General features: G+C 40.6%; 1 protein-coding gene across 6 annotated transcripts in view; it reads right to left on the reverse strand.

The window, feature by feature from the left end:
* The window catches only part of slc8a1b (solute carrier family 8 member 1b), a 175,028-nt gene that overhangs the window by 12,069 nt on the left and 146,331 nt on the right, over positions 1 to 16,628 (reverse strand). For all 6 annotated transcript variants that reach the window (XM_042333619.1, XM_042333623.1, XM_042333624.1 and 3 more), the window contains 2 exons: positions 15,757 to 15,856; positions 45 to 320 (listed from right to left, as the gene is read on the reverse strand). In XM_042333619.1, the coding sequence (XP_042189553.1) occupies positions 45 to 320; positions 15,757 to 15,856 (376 nt within the window). The remainder of the gene's footprint in view (positions 1 to 44; positions 321 to 15,756; positions 15,857 to 16,628) is intronic.

Consider the following 16,628-nt stretch of genomic DNA (forward strand, 5'->3'; position numbering starts at 1 on the left):
AAGGTTACGAGTTATGAACTAATGATAGAAATCTTTCTTCTTACCTGGAACAGAGGTTCCCAAGGCGACGAACACCACGGCAGTGACAGAGTCCTTCAGTCCAATGGTACAGCCAAAATGGGAAGCCAAGTCACCAATGAAAGCAGTTAGGAAACCAATCATTAGAATGGATACTACAAAGCAGGCCCAGCCATTCCAATAATCCGTAGGAGGTACAAAAGCAAAAAAAACTTTCCAGAAGACTGTCAGAAAGTGCATCACATAGTCAAAGCACGATGGCAGTTTCTCCTCAGCACATTCATCGTCCTCATCATCTTCTCCTGAAACAAATCAGGACAAAATTTATTCCATATTATTCTATCAACTTCGATAATCATAATATCAATAATAATCCTTACATCTGATATGGCACGTTTTACAGCTGGAGAACATCTCAAAGTGCTTCACAGCTATACAGTGTAGTGACTGTGTAGTGGTAGGTGAATGCAATTGTAAGCTAAGGGGTGATTTTGTTATGAGAGTCCAGTCAAAAACCAATCTGAAGAGCAAGATGACTAAAATTAAATTGTCTACAATCCCTTTATTATATATATCCCAAACCACTTATAGGTTATAAGTTTTAAGTACTTATAAGTTCGGGGATTGTATTAGTTTTGAATTCAGAAAACCGTATTTAACAGAGTTAGATTAACTACTGCAGATATGGTCTTTCTCAAACTCCACGTACAAATTATTTTGCATTAGCTGCCGAGAAAGAAAAAGTTACCTTTCCCGTTCTGCCAGGGGCTGTCAATCTCTGCTGCAGTATGTAAAGGTGTGAAGTTACCCATATGTACTGCAGCACAGACTGGCAGTGGCCAGCAAGGAGAGAATGAATAGAAGCGAGAGGTATTTCCTGACTGACAGCTACAGGGATGCTGGGGGCAGCCTGGAAGCAGAAGATGCACCTGTTTTATCGGCTAAGGTAAAGTAAACAGTATGGGTAAAAAAAGGAGTAAACATACCTAAATAAACCTGTAATAACTGGGTAAGAAATTTCAACTTTTTGCATGGCCATTTTTAGCCAGGCGATCTTTTCCACTCCATTATATGTATATGTAAAGTAAATTTTGCTTTGATACAACAGAGAAATCAAGAAGGGGAACAACAAAAAATCTAACACCGGATCAAACAGTAAGGCAAGAGCTACTCTTGCCTAGATTTAACAAACATCAGGACTATAAGAAAAATTACTGAAATGGTGTTAACACTAGAAATAACGGGAGGTGGGACATTGATATGAAACTGGTACAAGAGTGATCCTTGAAGAGAGCTTGGACCTATAGCTGTAAATACACAACAATGTGCTCAGGACACAAGGAAATCCAATAGCGGATTTCTCAGCAGCTCTCAAGATCATCACCATAAGTGAACCACATTGGCTTCAGAGTTCTCAATTTCTTTTGCCATGTTCTCAATTCCAGTTGGTATCGTGTATAAAGTTTTTGGACGCGACTGGGATTTCCCCATTACAATCGTATGTAAGATCCATCTCAAGACCTACCTTATTGACCATCATATTTTCCCTCCTCAACCCGCTTGGCTCTCACCCCTAACTTGGCTGCCAAGCCAGTATTTTCACATACCTTGGACATCCTCCTGATATGAAAGGCTCTATTATAAATGTAAATTTGTGTTGCATTACACAACAGCTAAGGTACTACAAGTTACGCTGACCAGTACTTTAGCCCAAAAAATTTGTGGATGGACTGTTTGCAGTCACAGAAAGATCACGATTCAGTTTAAAATGAGCATGTGGCAATTATCAGAACACCTTGATTCACTTTAGTGAATTTTTGCCTTATGAGGAAAGTAGTGTCAATGGGAAATAAGCTATATCTTCCTTGATTTCATGCACATTATGGTTTGTTTCCATGAAATAACACACTCATACTTAACAAAAGGCCAGCAAATACGACATTTTAATCAATAATAAAAGTGTACCAATTGTAGTCAGTCTAGCAAAGCCTCAACTGGACAGAAAACAGTGAAAATAGCAGTTTCTTGTCCACATGCTTCAGTTCTATTCTAAAATGGAAAGGCATGAGGTCATACATTCAGAAATAGCTCCGTCAGTCTTTAAACACATGAATTATAAAAGAAAAAGAGGTTATGAATTTGCACCATTAGTGTCACAGCTAAAGCTATTCTGGTTGTTAATCTATGAGCGAACATACTGAAATGTGAAGGCAGAATACTGCTTTGGAAGACCACAAGGAGATGTTCAGAGACAAAGGGCCTATCTGATCTTATCCTACCAGAATACTCACTCCACCAACCTCCCATCACAACATCAAGTTTCTTTTTAAATAGAGTCCAATGTTCTGGTGTCAACCACCTTTTCTGGTAATTTGTTTCAGTCATTGATTATCCTCTGGGTAAAGAAAAACTTCCTGAAATTGTCCTTTGCAATTCTAAACCATGTCCTCTTGTTCTATTGTCGTGGTGCATTCAAAAGTATAGTCCAGCATTTCCCTTCTCAATCCCATTAAAAATCTCCTCGGAAACATCTCCTTTCAAGATCCCTAGCTTGTCTAATTGTTGTTTATTAATTGAGTTTATAAGGTATTCCTCTAACAACGAGAAACATCCTCATTTTTCTGCAATGTAGGGTCTGGGTAGGCACTAATGTTGCAGTGACCAGAGCTGCTATACTCAGCACTTTAGGTATAGCCTGACAACATATATATATATAGCAAACTTCACACGGGATAATATCTCAGAGGGCTGACAGCTTGAGAGCACATTATAGCTTGAGTATGATTTTTGGGCATCTGAACTCAACTGATTGGGCAATGTAACCCTGTTTATTGTTCCTGCACATTGTTTTGACCCAGTCAGCAACATGTGTGGTCTCATTCTAAATACAAAATCCCCAATATATATGGAAATCTTATTCAACTACACAATGTTATTGACAAAAGATATTTTCATTCACAAAAATAAATTTCAGAAAAGCAACATAAAGCATAAAGTGGTATTGCTGTATGTAATATGTCAATCCATTTCCTTTTTTGAATAAAATATGGCTAATTTGAAAACAAGAAAATTAGTATAACTTTCCCGCAGGATAAAATGATCTCTTTGTAGTCTACTCTTTATTGGGCAAAGGAAATGATTCTGTAAAACAACAGTTTGCGCACAGCATTGGAGTGAGTGAGCAATTTTATTTATGGGGTTTGTTGGCTGAAACTCCATTCTCTTTTTGAATAGTGCTTTGGGATCTTTAACATGAATGCAATTTTGTTTCTACAGTGGAATATCTACCTCTTCATTAGAACTTTTACTGAAGGAAAATATATTAAGAAGACTTGGACATTATTTGAAAATCAACATATGCTTATTACCTACCTCCTCCTCTTAATATTTTAATCTGTCATCAAATTATAAACAATATGAGCAAATTATAAACAATATTAGTTTTAGAAATACATAACACCTTTAGCATATCTAAGCTAAGCTTTATATTATTTGTTTTTGCAAATGGCAATTTACAACTCACTCAGAGATTACAAAATAAACTGCAGAATAATAAAGAGTAACAACTTGCACTTATATAGCACCCTCCATGCAGGGCAGCGTCTCAGAGCACTTAAATAGTTTGCAACATTAAACCAAAGCTCAGGCCAATCCAGGAGGTCATTAAAAATCTCATATCACTATGGAGTCCTGTAGATCAGTGGTTAGAGCACTCGCCTTGCAAGTGAGAGACCTGGGTTCAATTCCCGGCAGGGCGAAACCTTGGGCAAGTTTCCTTACTCCACACGCCTGATAATAACCCTCAAGAAAAATAAAAAAAAATAATGTGCTCACTTCAATCCACGACTGTTTGTGGGACACCGCTGTGCGCAATTGGCTGCCGCATTTCGCCCACAAATATACAAAGTGAATATATTCACTAATATATAAAGTGAATATATTCACTTTACAGTATATTTCCGCACAGCAATGTCCCATGAACAGGCCATGAAATGAGTAACCAATTAAATGCTTTAAGGCTGTCCTCTCTTGTGATGGATCCCTCCACCAGAGAGAAAATTTGTCCACTGTCTAACCTATCAATTCCTTTTTACTCTAAATACCTAAATCAAATCACTCCTCAACCAATTCTGCTCTAAGGAATATAAGCCCAGTCTACTCAGCCTCATCATTGCTAAACCACTTCATTTTGGGTATTAATCTAGTGAACTAGTAATCTAGTTTAGAGGTTGGACACCCTTTAAGCCTAACATATCCTTCCTAAGATTATGTGCCCAAAATTGAACAGTTTCTCAATTCAAAATAGACATGATGGTAAATAGGCTTTTCAAAGTCAAATCATCCATGCTTCTTCATGACAATGAGATTGACATACTCATGTTGAATTAGATTTGCGATCTATTTTATTCACCCTTCAATGATCACCACTTTGGGAGATCAGTGCTGTCAGGACAGGATAGTTGATATTTGGTTTTGGAGATTGAATTCTTAACCCTATGGAGATATATCATGCAAGCAGTTACAAGGTGAGGTGTAGGCTTGGGAAGACAAGGAGAAGGTATTACTTTTGTAGCACAATTTGTATGAAGTAACAGGAAAGAAACACCGAAAGTAGAAAAGACACCTGAAAAAAACATCTTTGGGGTTGGAAAAGGATACATCTTAAAGGCAGCCAAGCAAGCATGTACATTTTATTACTGTGGTTAAAAAGTGCTGGTACAATAATGTTAATTGGCAAATTTGCACTTTTCATATTGATTTTGTATGAGAAATTGTGCTTTGATTTGGAAACACTTTTTTGTTTTTTATTATGGTTCAATAAATTTAATTTGAAGAATGTAAGGAATAAATGTAATACAATTCTCCCCCGCCCTGCTTCCCGAATCCAAGCCCTAGTTCGGGTGCAAGCCTTCGACTGTCCAGCCCCTTGAGACATCTTCCCGACATGAAAGGCACTCTACAAATGCAATTTGTTGTTGTTGTGGATCAGGTGTTGGCGCATTCAGAGCGAACACCGAAACTGACCCTGGAATATTTTGCTCATCCTTATTAAGAATACTAAATTTATATTGTGGTTCTTGAGGTCTCTGGAGTCCCAGAAGCCACAAACACATGGTTTTACACAGATTCAAACCTCTAAAGATGGATTGCACCAAATGATGTCTGGGCTCTGCCTCCAGAGAGGAACTACAAGTGTAGAAATGGTTTAAGCAGCTAATTTAGTGACAAGAGAAATTTCTCTCTCCATGTGTCCTGAATAGTATTTACGTCCCTCTGACGTCTTCATACTTTCTAAACAGATAATGTTAGTGGATGGAATTGCTTCAGTAAGATGACATATTTGTTTTCAAATGCAAGTTTCTGACTTTTCAGCCAATTTCTAAATGAGGATACCAAAATTCCTTTTGCTTTCAAGTGTAGTTACTTTGGAGCACTATTAAAGTGAAAATAATCAATCAAGATTGATACACTCAGGAATATCACCTCCTTAATTCAACCATTATAATTTAGAACAAGTTAAAATGGGATTCATATTAATCAAAATCCATTACAAATGCCTGGACTGCTTTACTTTAAATTTTGAAAAATTGTAAACCTCAAACTACAACAACAATTTGCACTTATATAGTAGCGCCCTCCACACAGGGCAGTGTCTCAAAGTGCTTAACAATGGCAGAGCCTGACTCCGAGCCAGGGGGAGGTGATCATAAGCATGGTCTCAAATGTTTTAAGGCGGAACTTGAAAAGTGGAGAGAGTGGGCAAGATGGAGGGATCGAGGGTGAGTGTTCCACGATTTCAGGGCATAGTGGCTGAAGCCCAATCTCCAATGGCAGAGCGGAGGGTGCGAGGGACAAGGAGGAGGCCGGTGCCAGTGAAGTGGAGGCACCGGGTGGTGGATTGGGGTGTGAGGAGGTTGGAGAGGTAGGGAGGTGCCAGGGAGTGAAGCGATTTGAACACGAGCCTGAGGATCTTAAAGTCGGTCCGTTTGGTAATCCAGTGGAGCCTGGTCAGAACTGGTGAGATGTGGGTATGGAGTTTGGTCCTGGTCAGTATGTGGGCAGCAGAGTTCTGAATGAGTTGGATCTTTTGAATAGTGGAGCTGGGGAGACCGGTGAGGAGTGCGTTTGAGTAATCCAGGCGGGAGGTGACAAGGATTTCGGCTGCATTTGGGGTAAGGTATGATCAGACGTGGCAATGTAGTGGAGGTGAAGGAAGATGGTCCAGGTCAGGGACCGGATGTGGGGGAGGAAGGACAGCTGGGGGTCGAACCAGATGCCTAGATTGTGCACTGGTGTGGTGAGTCTGAAGGAGACTCAGGGAGGTTGAGGAGTTTAGATCCGCAGGAGTGAAGATGTTGGAGGGAGCCAAGGTTCGGTGAGTCTGAAGGAGAGCTCAGGGAGGTTGAGGAGTTTAGATCCGCAGGAGTGAAGATGTTGGAGAGAGCCAAGGAGTATAGATTCTTGTCCACATTCAGCTGCAGCAAGTATGCATTCAGCCAGGCCCTGATGTCTGCCAGACAAGCTGATAGAACATCAGCGGACCTGGAGTTGGTACTGGAGGAGGCAAAGTAGATTTATGTGTCATCCGCATACATGTGGAAGTTTACCCCGTGTCTGTGGATGACATCGCCCAGAGGGAGTATACAGATAAGGAAAAGAAGAGGGCCAAGGATGGAGCCCTGGGGTACCCTGCAGGTGACCGAGCAGGGGCGGGAGGATAAACCATTTGCCAAGATGAAATGGAGGTCTAGTATATAGGTAAACTAGGTATAATATTGAATCCTGCAGCCGTGACAGCCTGGAAAAGCTGTCATCTTATAAAACTACAAAAAAGCTGTAAGTACACTTTATTGTGAAATGTTATGACATTTTAACCACATTCCCCCATTCTTTGTCACTAAGGCAAAAGTAAAAAAAAACTTATTTGCAAAATGATTTAGATGTATTGATTGTACTTTTAATAGTGCTGACATTATAGTTTGCAGAAAAAGCAAATGGATGTTGTTTATTTTATGCTAAATAAATGCATATCTTTATTGACATATTAATATAAATGAGATTTGCCTGAAGCCAAATTGAAATCCATAGGAGTTTATAAACCTTTTCAAATAAAGAATTACTTCAGCACAACCACAGCATTTTCAGAATGATGTTATAAACAACTACAGCTCACTTTACAAGGCCTTCTAATATACAAAAGCCTATGATATAAAACACAATGTAGTGGTATCCTCATTAATGGGAAGCTCAGATAAAACAGCCCCTTTCTCGGCACATTTTCCTTTTTGCTTCCAAGGACAGAATTCCAGCAATGATATTCCGATTGGCAGACATAAGGCTAGATAGGAAATGGTAAATGCCTTCACTTACTTCCAGATGGGAGCATTGCATTTGTCAACAAACAGCATCTGAGTTTAAAATATGTTTAAATGTTTACTGTAATCTCAGTTTCTGTTTGTTTACAAATGCAATGCATTAAAATACTTAAACAAAATATAGTAATTAGAGCAGAGCACAATATTATAACAATGTCTTGTGGGTCCAGTGTATCAGGCCACGTTATAAAGAAGCATAGTAAAATGGTTGGTTGACCTCTGGATTGTTGGGTTGCCACTGATGTCCCTTCCTGCACGCTATGCACAGAAAATGATGTCAATGGCACCTCCTGACCCTAGCAGACACGTGCAGCCTGCAGGAAGAGGCATTAGTGGGGACCGAACAATCTACAAGTTGACCATTTTTCACAATTATGTAATTTGGATGGTGTGATTTGGATTTTCATGTTGTAAGCAAAACCACGTTCCAGCGAGGCATGTTATAAATGGGCGCGTTATGATGGTGTCATCCTGTAATAACTCCTTAACAAGTAAAAGGTACCCGGCGCACAGTCAGCAGATGGCATAAATGCAGCTGTAATCATCAGAAAGTATTGTGAAGTGTTGCGGAAGAGAAGAAAAATGAGAATCACTGAAACTTCAATAGTGGAGGCAGCATTGGCAGCTAGATTCATCAAATGATTCCATTCCCTCAATCGGGGGGGGCGGGGGGAGAGGAGATCGCAGGATAGCTGAAGGCTACTCAGCTTTCAATTGGTAGGGAAGGAGGTTTAGAAAAGATTCAACACTGTGTCAAAAATATAGATTAGAACCACCAGCCCAAAAAGAACACCAGGGAGGCACTAGATTGATCCAAAAATGTTCTGAAGCTAAAATATATATCTGTCAAATGCTTGGCCTCGAAAATCTATGTTTCAAAAGGGTGACAAAACTGAGCCAGCAACTGAAGGCCTGTTCTAAGGAACACAATGAAGTATTGCTTGTACAGTAATAGTTAATAATATCCTTACATTTGTTAGAGTGCCTTTATGTCAGGAGGACATCTGAAAACACTTCACTAGATATACTGTATATCGGAGTGACTGTGTTTTTTTAGCCAGTTTGATCCTGGCTTTTGATCCCACAGCCATGACTCAAAGGCAAGAGTGCTACCAATTGAGCCATGCTGACACCCTAACATCTTAATAAAAGACAGCCAATGTGACTTCAAAAGGGAAGTTCATGTCTAATGAAGTCCTTTGTCTTCTCTGAGTATGTATAAAGTACATATGCCAGTCCATGTACTATACAGTATACTATACTATACATTTATTTAGACTCTGAGAACTTTTGACAATATTTTGTTTCCAAAATTTCTAATTAAACTGCAAAAATCCCAGGAATGCAGAATAGAACATGGGTTTGGACAAGAAACTAGTGTAAAATATAGGAAACACATCCAGTCCCACAAGGGTTAATGACTGATCTTTAACTATTTCTAATTCAGTTACATGACTCAGATATGTGAAGGAAAGCGTCTCAGAAGAAGACAGACATAAAGAAAGAGCGAGAAAGGAATGTAGTGAATGAAAGAGCTGGAATCAGAGAAAAGGGTTGGCAGCTTGGTACGATGGAACAAATTTTTTGTTAACATATTTTGGGAGATGTCCAAAAATCTGAACTTTATCTGCACTATTTGGTGACCTGCAGTCTTTGCTTATCTGCAATAGGGCCTGGCCCAATTTACGTGAATAAAGACTTTCTTAAGTAAAAATGCGATTGTGTGCTTTACAAACAGTGAGTTGTTAATGTACATCCATGGTGGTAATTTTCCATATTGACTCGAAATACTGCAAGGCAATCCTTATCATGACATCTGATATTAAGATTTGTGCAGCACATGGCTTTCAAAAATATTATCCACTTAATATTCACTACACAAACAGTTCGACAGATTTGTGTTTGATGTTTTGCATTATAACTTTGAAAACTGTGCTGTATAATTCCCGCATTGATGCCATAAGCATTGTGATGGGTTTAGCCATGTGTCAGACACCCGGCTGACCCCCAAAAAAGCCATAATATTTATAAATCCCTACAGTGTGTCCTTAAGTTATATTCATTTTGCAAGATTTTATTGACACACAATTATTATTCCAGTAAAATATGCACGAGTAATATTATTTTATGGTAACTAACTGCTGAGTTAAGGAAAAGATGCTTTCATGTATTAAAGAGAGTATCAGTAAAGAGTGCTGCTGTCCGCATAGACAAATTCAATTTTCAATCACTTTGCCCCAGGTTTCTGAAACTCTTTCCCTAAATCTTTCCTCCTCGCACTCACTCCTTGCTTTCAGTATATGTCTAAAACCTATCTTGTTGACTGTGTCTTCGTCAGAATGCTCGGGCTAGTTCTCTTTGAAGAGCTTTGAGGCACTCTCCTGCAAGAAAGGTGCTATGCAAGTGCAATTGTTGAAATTCTTCAAACACTACTGCCTTGTAAAAGTATCCACATAAGTTTTAGAAAAAAGCTACCAGTACTGTCAGCAAGAACTACTAGATTAATTACAACTCAAAAAGTTATTGGGCAGTCCTTTTATAAGGCGTCCAGTTTACTTATACAGCGGGCGTACTGTGGACCCGCAATATAATTGAAGCTATCATCACAATAAAATAGCGACATTACTGATTTCAATTCCTGTGCATTGTGAGCTTGTGTCGTATGCATAGGGGCATTGCTGATGTCACCACTGCGCAATAGTAGGAAGGAAGCTAGGTAAGCGGGGTCTCCTTGGAGCTGAAGTGACTCCAAGTGCACAGTCCATTTCAACAATCTATCTCTGCAAATTCCATGTGTAGATGGGATGCATGGACTTCTCAACTTGGTTTGGGTTTCTACATGTGTCAGACAGATACCCTGTTGATCAAAAATGAAGGAAACCCTGATAGTGTTACTTCACAAAAGAATAACTCATCCTTTTTTAATGTGTCTTGCAGCAGCAATCCAATGATCTGCAAATCTTTCATTTTTGCTCACTTTGTTTTAACACAAGGGTCTGAATTTATGGACCCAAACAACAGGGTTACAGCGGGATTACCCTGTATTAAGTAAAATGGGACTGTAAATGTTGTATGACTGCAAAGCAACAGTTAAATGGAGACGCTATGAAGGCTGTTCTGTTGTGCACTTTTACGAACCCACTGTGGCAGAATGAGTACCTGAATGAGTAACTGATTGAAAGCATCCTAGCCTGTCAAGAAGAAATTTAGTAATATGAAGAATGAAAGAGAAATTATCTATAACTCACAACTGCCCATAAGAACAATCCAAAATAATTAACATAATCTGTTGAAAGAATGCTAAATTGCGGCTTTCAAAATAGTCAATGACAGCATCTTGTTTAAATCAAACTGCTGTACACACAAACATCACTGCCCACAGTGCGAACTATACAGTGCAGCACATAAACATTTAATTACATGGTCAGTTTGCTTTGTAACTGTGGCAGCTTTATTTTCTCAAGAGTTCAAAGCAAATCTTTTCTCACTGCCCTTTTATTTACAATGCAAATATTAAAATATGTGCAATATTAAACAAGCAGCGGAAGGAAAAAGAAATATCTGCTTCATTTAGGCAGGTTTGCTAAAATAAATGTATGCCAACTTCTCTGCGAAACAATTAAAAATTCTCTTACAATTCAGCATGATGGAATTCTCTGGAGGAATTGTAAGTTTTAAATGAGATTTTTGGGGAAGTTTCGATTAGAAAAAAAAGATTATCTTCCATATGGAGTTCTGTTCATTCTCTACATACTGTTGGGAGTTGAGCTAGACTGCGGCAGATCCTGTAATGATCCGGGGAAGTAAATACGCTCTGTGATATTTTCTGATGTTGGCCATTGCTGGCATTAATCAACATTGGCTTGGCTCGATGCATTTGAACACTCTATTCCTACCTAATAGTTTGCACTTCTTGTAACAACAACAAAATTACATTTATAGAGCGCCTTTCACGTTGGGAGGACGTTCCAAAGCACTGAATAGTCAGCTGTCGGGGCCCGAGCATAGGGGAAGGGTGGTGTAGAGGTGAGGGAAGGCAGAGAGGTGGGAGGGAGACCAAAGGCACGATCGAAGAGACGAGTCTTGAGACCGGCCTTGAAGCAGGCAAGGGAGGAAGTGAGGCAAAGGGACCATGGGATGGAGTTTCAGAGTGTGGGGGCAGAGAGGCTGAAAGCCCGGCCACCGATGGTAGGGGGGGGTCGGGCGGGAGACTTGGAGCAGGCTGGAGTCTGATGAACGGAGGGAGCAGGCAGGTTGGTAGGGAGTCAGCAGGTCAGAGAGGTAGGAGGGGGCAATGGCCATGGATGGCCTTAAAGGTGAGGACGAGGATCTTGAACTCGATCCTCTGGCGGATGGGGAGCAAGTGGAGTCGGGCGAGGATGGGAGTGATAGGCCTAGTGCGTGAGAGTACACAAGCTGCAGAGTTTTGGATGATCTGCAGCTTGTGAAGGGAAGCGTTCGGAAGGCCGATGAGAAGGGAGTTCCCGTAATCAAGCCTTGAGGTGTAATGCAGAGAGAGTTCTTATTCCTGGAATGGAATGCTTCCCTTCTCTTGAGAACACTTGAAATATGCCCATCTGGTCAGTATGTATCATGCTGAACAGGAAATGTGAACATGAAGGATTTCAGACTCCCATCTCTCAGTTGTCTATTGGTTGAGGCACATGTCTGCATGTGAAATATGTCTTCAGGTGCCAATATTCCCTGGAAGGCATAGACTTCAATAGATGGAGAGGCTCCTCCAGGACAAAATGTGAAAGCGATGCCATAAAGAAAATACTGAGCCAACATCATGACAGGACACTAACAGAATCCTGATACCACCCAACCCCTCTAAACCCTGCTGGAATTCTGAAAAATAACTGAATAGGGAAAAAGAGAAGCAATTTGCAACCAACTACTAAAAGATGGAACTCTCAGAACCTTGATTTTCACTGAAGAGAAACACCTTGTGGCTCCATCTCATTCTTTGCTGATGGCTTGCTCCCTCCAGATCAAGGTCCTGGTATATCACCAGCAGTAGGTGATGAATTCAGAGGGAACAAGAAAACAGCCCTACTCTTCCCAGCAAAAAGAGAGGAGAATAAGAGGTAATCCTCGACTGCAATGTAGAGATAATTTTAAAATCATATCAGCACATAGTTTAACTTAGAAATACTTTTAATTTCCCTCAGGAGCTATCAAACGCAGTAGGTCAATGGATAATCCAATCAAACAATCCAAAAGGGCACAGGCATGGGAGGAAAGCCAGTTTCCATCATCCGGTACAATATAGCAGACAGCTAAAATTCTGTCTTTATTTTCAGCATTAAACGCTATGACCCTGACTGCAGGAAACTATTCTTTCCATGGTCCATTTAGGACGTCCCAAAGCGCTTCACAGAACATACTGTAAAGTGAATTGACTATATTTGTGGGCGAACGCGGCAGCCAATTGCGCACAGCAATAATAATAATAATAATCCTTGCATTTGATATAGCGCTTTTCACGTCGGGAGGACGTCCCAAAGTGCTTCACAGAACACACTGTAAAGTGAATTGACTATATTTGTGGGCGAACGCGGCAGCCAATTGCGCACAGCAATGTCCCACAAACAGTCGTAGATTGAAAATGACCAATTTATTATTGTTTTTGGTTTTGGAGGGATTATTATTAGGCTCTGTGTGGAGTAAGGAAACTTGCCCAAGGTTTCGCCCTGACCTACCTGGAATTGAACTCAGGCCTCTCGCTTGCAAAGCGAGTGCTCTAACCACTGAGCTACAGGACTCTACAATCTGGATAGTTGAGATAAAGAGTTTATTTGATGGTATTTTCATACTTTATGTACACATAGGGGTAGAAATTCCAACACCACCTACAACAACAACTTGCCTTGGGATGTTCTCCAGACATGAAAAGTGCTATATAAATGCAAATTGTTTTTGTATCCGCAAAGCAGGAATTGGCTTCAGCGGTGACCTGGATGTCAGGCGTTATTTTAGCATAGTTACCAGCTGGTGCTCAGGGAGTGAACCAGCCGGCCATACATGTGCAGTGAAATTGGTTTTTACTCCTTGCTATCATTTGGATTGGAATAATATGGATCCATCCCTTTGTTATAGCAAAGCTGCATGGGAATGCATGTGAGGAAAATTATATGATACATAAATTGCTTAGTTTCTCTCATATATGTTTATTCAAATGCAAACTAATTTGATTTTAATGCTAATAACCTTTCAACAAACTGAAAGGTAACATTTCAAGAAAGAAAATATATTTAACATGCTCCACGATACTTTTTCAAGCTAAGGCAGCCCTTTTCCTGTGTAAAATAAATGTGCTTTACTGTATACATGTTCTTATTTCCAGTTACACAGGAAATGCCTAATCTGGACAGGTGAGAGAAAGAGCTTATTCCCTGGTAGTTTAATACTTTATGTACACATAGGGGTAGAAATTCCACCACCACCAACTTGCAGGATAGGAAATTTTGACATCTCTATGAGATCTCTCCTGACTCATCTTCTCTCAAGCAAGAGCTCAAACTTGTCTATTCATTGCTCATACCTCATTCCTCTAACTCATCCTTGTTGCTCTTCTCTAGAACCTAGATAGGCCCCTAACGTCTTGGTGACCAGAACTATATACGGTATTCAAGGAGGGTCTGATCAGAGCATTGTACAGCCTCAGGGACGTCTTTCGATCTAAACTCAACTGATTTAACAATATAGCTCAGCATTCTGTTTGCCTTGTTTATTGCTGCCTCACACTGTTTTGACATAGTGAGAAACAAGTCAACTAACAAGCCTACATCTCTTTCGGTTTCCCCCTTGGCAAGTTTCATGCAATCCGTGGAGTACTTGTGTTTGCTATTCTTCATCCTACAGAACATTTATCAGTTTTGATCTTCATTTGTCAGTTATCAGTCCAGGACATGACATGACAAATTTTGGACTAGTGAAATGCTGTGTTAAACTACACTGAGGTGGAATATTATCCTAATAATATTCTTTAAATTAGCATATCACAGGATGCATAAAACAGGGCAAGTAGATTGTACGAGGTTTTCACAGGATGCTTCACCAATCTATAGCACCTTTCATTGTAATGTGTTGTTGGCAACTATGTAATGTGTGCTGCTTTATATAGATATAACTAGGTTTCTCAGCAGGTCCTGCCCTTGCCTGGTTCGAATCCTACCTCTCTCACCGTCTCCACTGTCGCCACTAATGGCTTTTCCTCCAGCTCCAGCACCATCACGTGTGGCGTTCCTTAGGGCTCTGTCCTTGGCCCTCTCCTTTTCAATACCTATATGCTCTCCCTTGGTGACATCATCCACAGACATGGGGTCAACTTCCACACGTATGCGGATAACACCTAACTGTACCTCTCTGGCTCCACCTTTGACTCCAGGACCACTGCTGTCCTCAGATTGCCTGCCAGACATCAAGTCCTGGATGAGAGCTAACTTCCTGCAGTTGAATGTCAACAAGTTTGAGGTCCTCATGCTTGGCTCCCGTCAGCACACCCACACCTCTGGCGCTGACTTGGAGCATTTCCCCCCATGGATGCACCGTACAACTCACAGAGTCAATACAGAATCTCAGTGTCCTGTTCAACCCTCAACTGTCCTTCATCCCCCACATCTGTGTCATGATCCGCTCTGCCTTTCCCCACCTCCACAACATCGCTTGGCTCCGTCACTATCTCACACGGCAGGCCGCTGAGACCCTCATACACGCATTCATAACATCCAGGCTCAACTACGCAAACTCCCTGCTTGTCGACCTTTCCAATTCCTCCCTCCATAGGCTGCAGATCATCAAAAACTAAGCAGCCCATGTCCCTCCCACACCGGCTCCGTGACCCTATCAACCCTATCCTCCCCGACTCCACTGGCTTCCCATCACACAGAGGATACAGTTCAAGATCCTGGTCCTCACCTTCAAAGCCCTCCATGACCTTGCTCCCCCCTCCCTTTGGAACCTTCTAATCCCCTACCAACCTGCCCGCTCCCTCCGCGCAGCAGGCTCTGGCCTGTTTCATGATCCCTGCCTCGCCTATCCACCACTGGCAGGCGGGCCTTCAGCAAGTCTGCCCCCGGCCTCTAGAACTCCATCCCATAGTCCCTCTGCCTCACTCCCTCCATTGCCTCTTTCAAGACCCGTCCCTAGATCCACCTCTTCGATCGTTCCTTCAATTACCCTACTTCCCCTTTTTTTAAATTTGTTGTTGTAATTCTTCAGCAAAATGGTGTAACAAAGCAGTTCTTTCAATAACTTAACACTAAGAAGCATACAAAAAAATTATATAAAACATTAAAAATAAAGAGATTACAGGTAGGAAGCTTAATCATGTTTATAAGTCTAAGTTTTTACTTACCAGAACTCACAGTGATTGCTTCAATAAATTGTTCCCTCCAAGAGTTAGTGCCCACAACCAGTGCTAAGTTTGTCTTCTTGATCAGTTTGTCCACGGTATTCTATAACAAAACATGAACATAAAGTAATAACTATGTGAGATTTCACTGGGTTACAGATCTTGGGGACAAAATCTCCAACCTGTATATTGTGACCATACCAACCAGTGTGGGTGTGGCTGCAAATGTTCAGAGAACTTTAAACTTTAATATCACATAGCTTGACAAGATCAATTACATCTTCCCACCAAAGACTGGTTCAATTACCTAATATAAAACATTCAAAAACTAGCTTAAAAGGATGCCAAATCTAGGGAATGAATGAATTATAGCTGGGCTTGGGGAGAACCTCTGCAATATTAACAGTAATTTCCCACTACACATGTAAATAAGGTCTTAACCATGTCCCCGACACTACCCGTAGAAACAATTTGAGAGCAGTTACCTATGTTTCAGGACAGAAACCAGGAAGCTTTTCCTTACTCAGAGGGTAATTAACATCTGGAACAGGTTGCGAGGAAGGTTGTGGCCAGGACACAGCACTAATTAAAAAAAATCAACTTGATGCTGGGAAGACAGCAGGGTGGGTCTTCTGGAAGGATTAAATCAAATGTGTCGAAGGGCCTTCTTTATTCAAATCAGTCTTTTTTCTTTTAGTGCAATAAGATGATATGCTATATGAAGGCCGCTATGTAAATGAAAGTTGTTCTTGTTGAAGTCATTTTATAACAATAACATGCCAATTGTTCAGTAGTGTTATGCTATAATGCGAAGATGATAAGGTTGGAATTCCAGAAGAATATTCAAGGAACAAAGGTCCTTCTTCATCCATCAC

This window comes from Callorhinchus milii, unplaced genomic scaffold (genome assembly GCF_018977255.1).
Source record: "Callorhinchus milii isolate IMCB2004 unplaced genomic scaffold, IMCB_Cmil_1.0 Scaffold3, whole genome shotgun sequence".
In the NCBI taxonomy this organism is placed as follows: Eukaryota; Metazoa; Chordata; class Chondrichthyes; order Chimaeriformes; family Callorhinchidae; genus Callorhinchus; species Callorhinchus milii.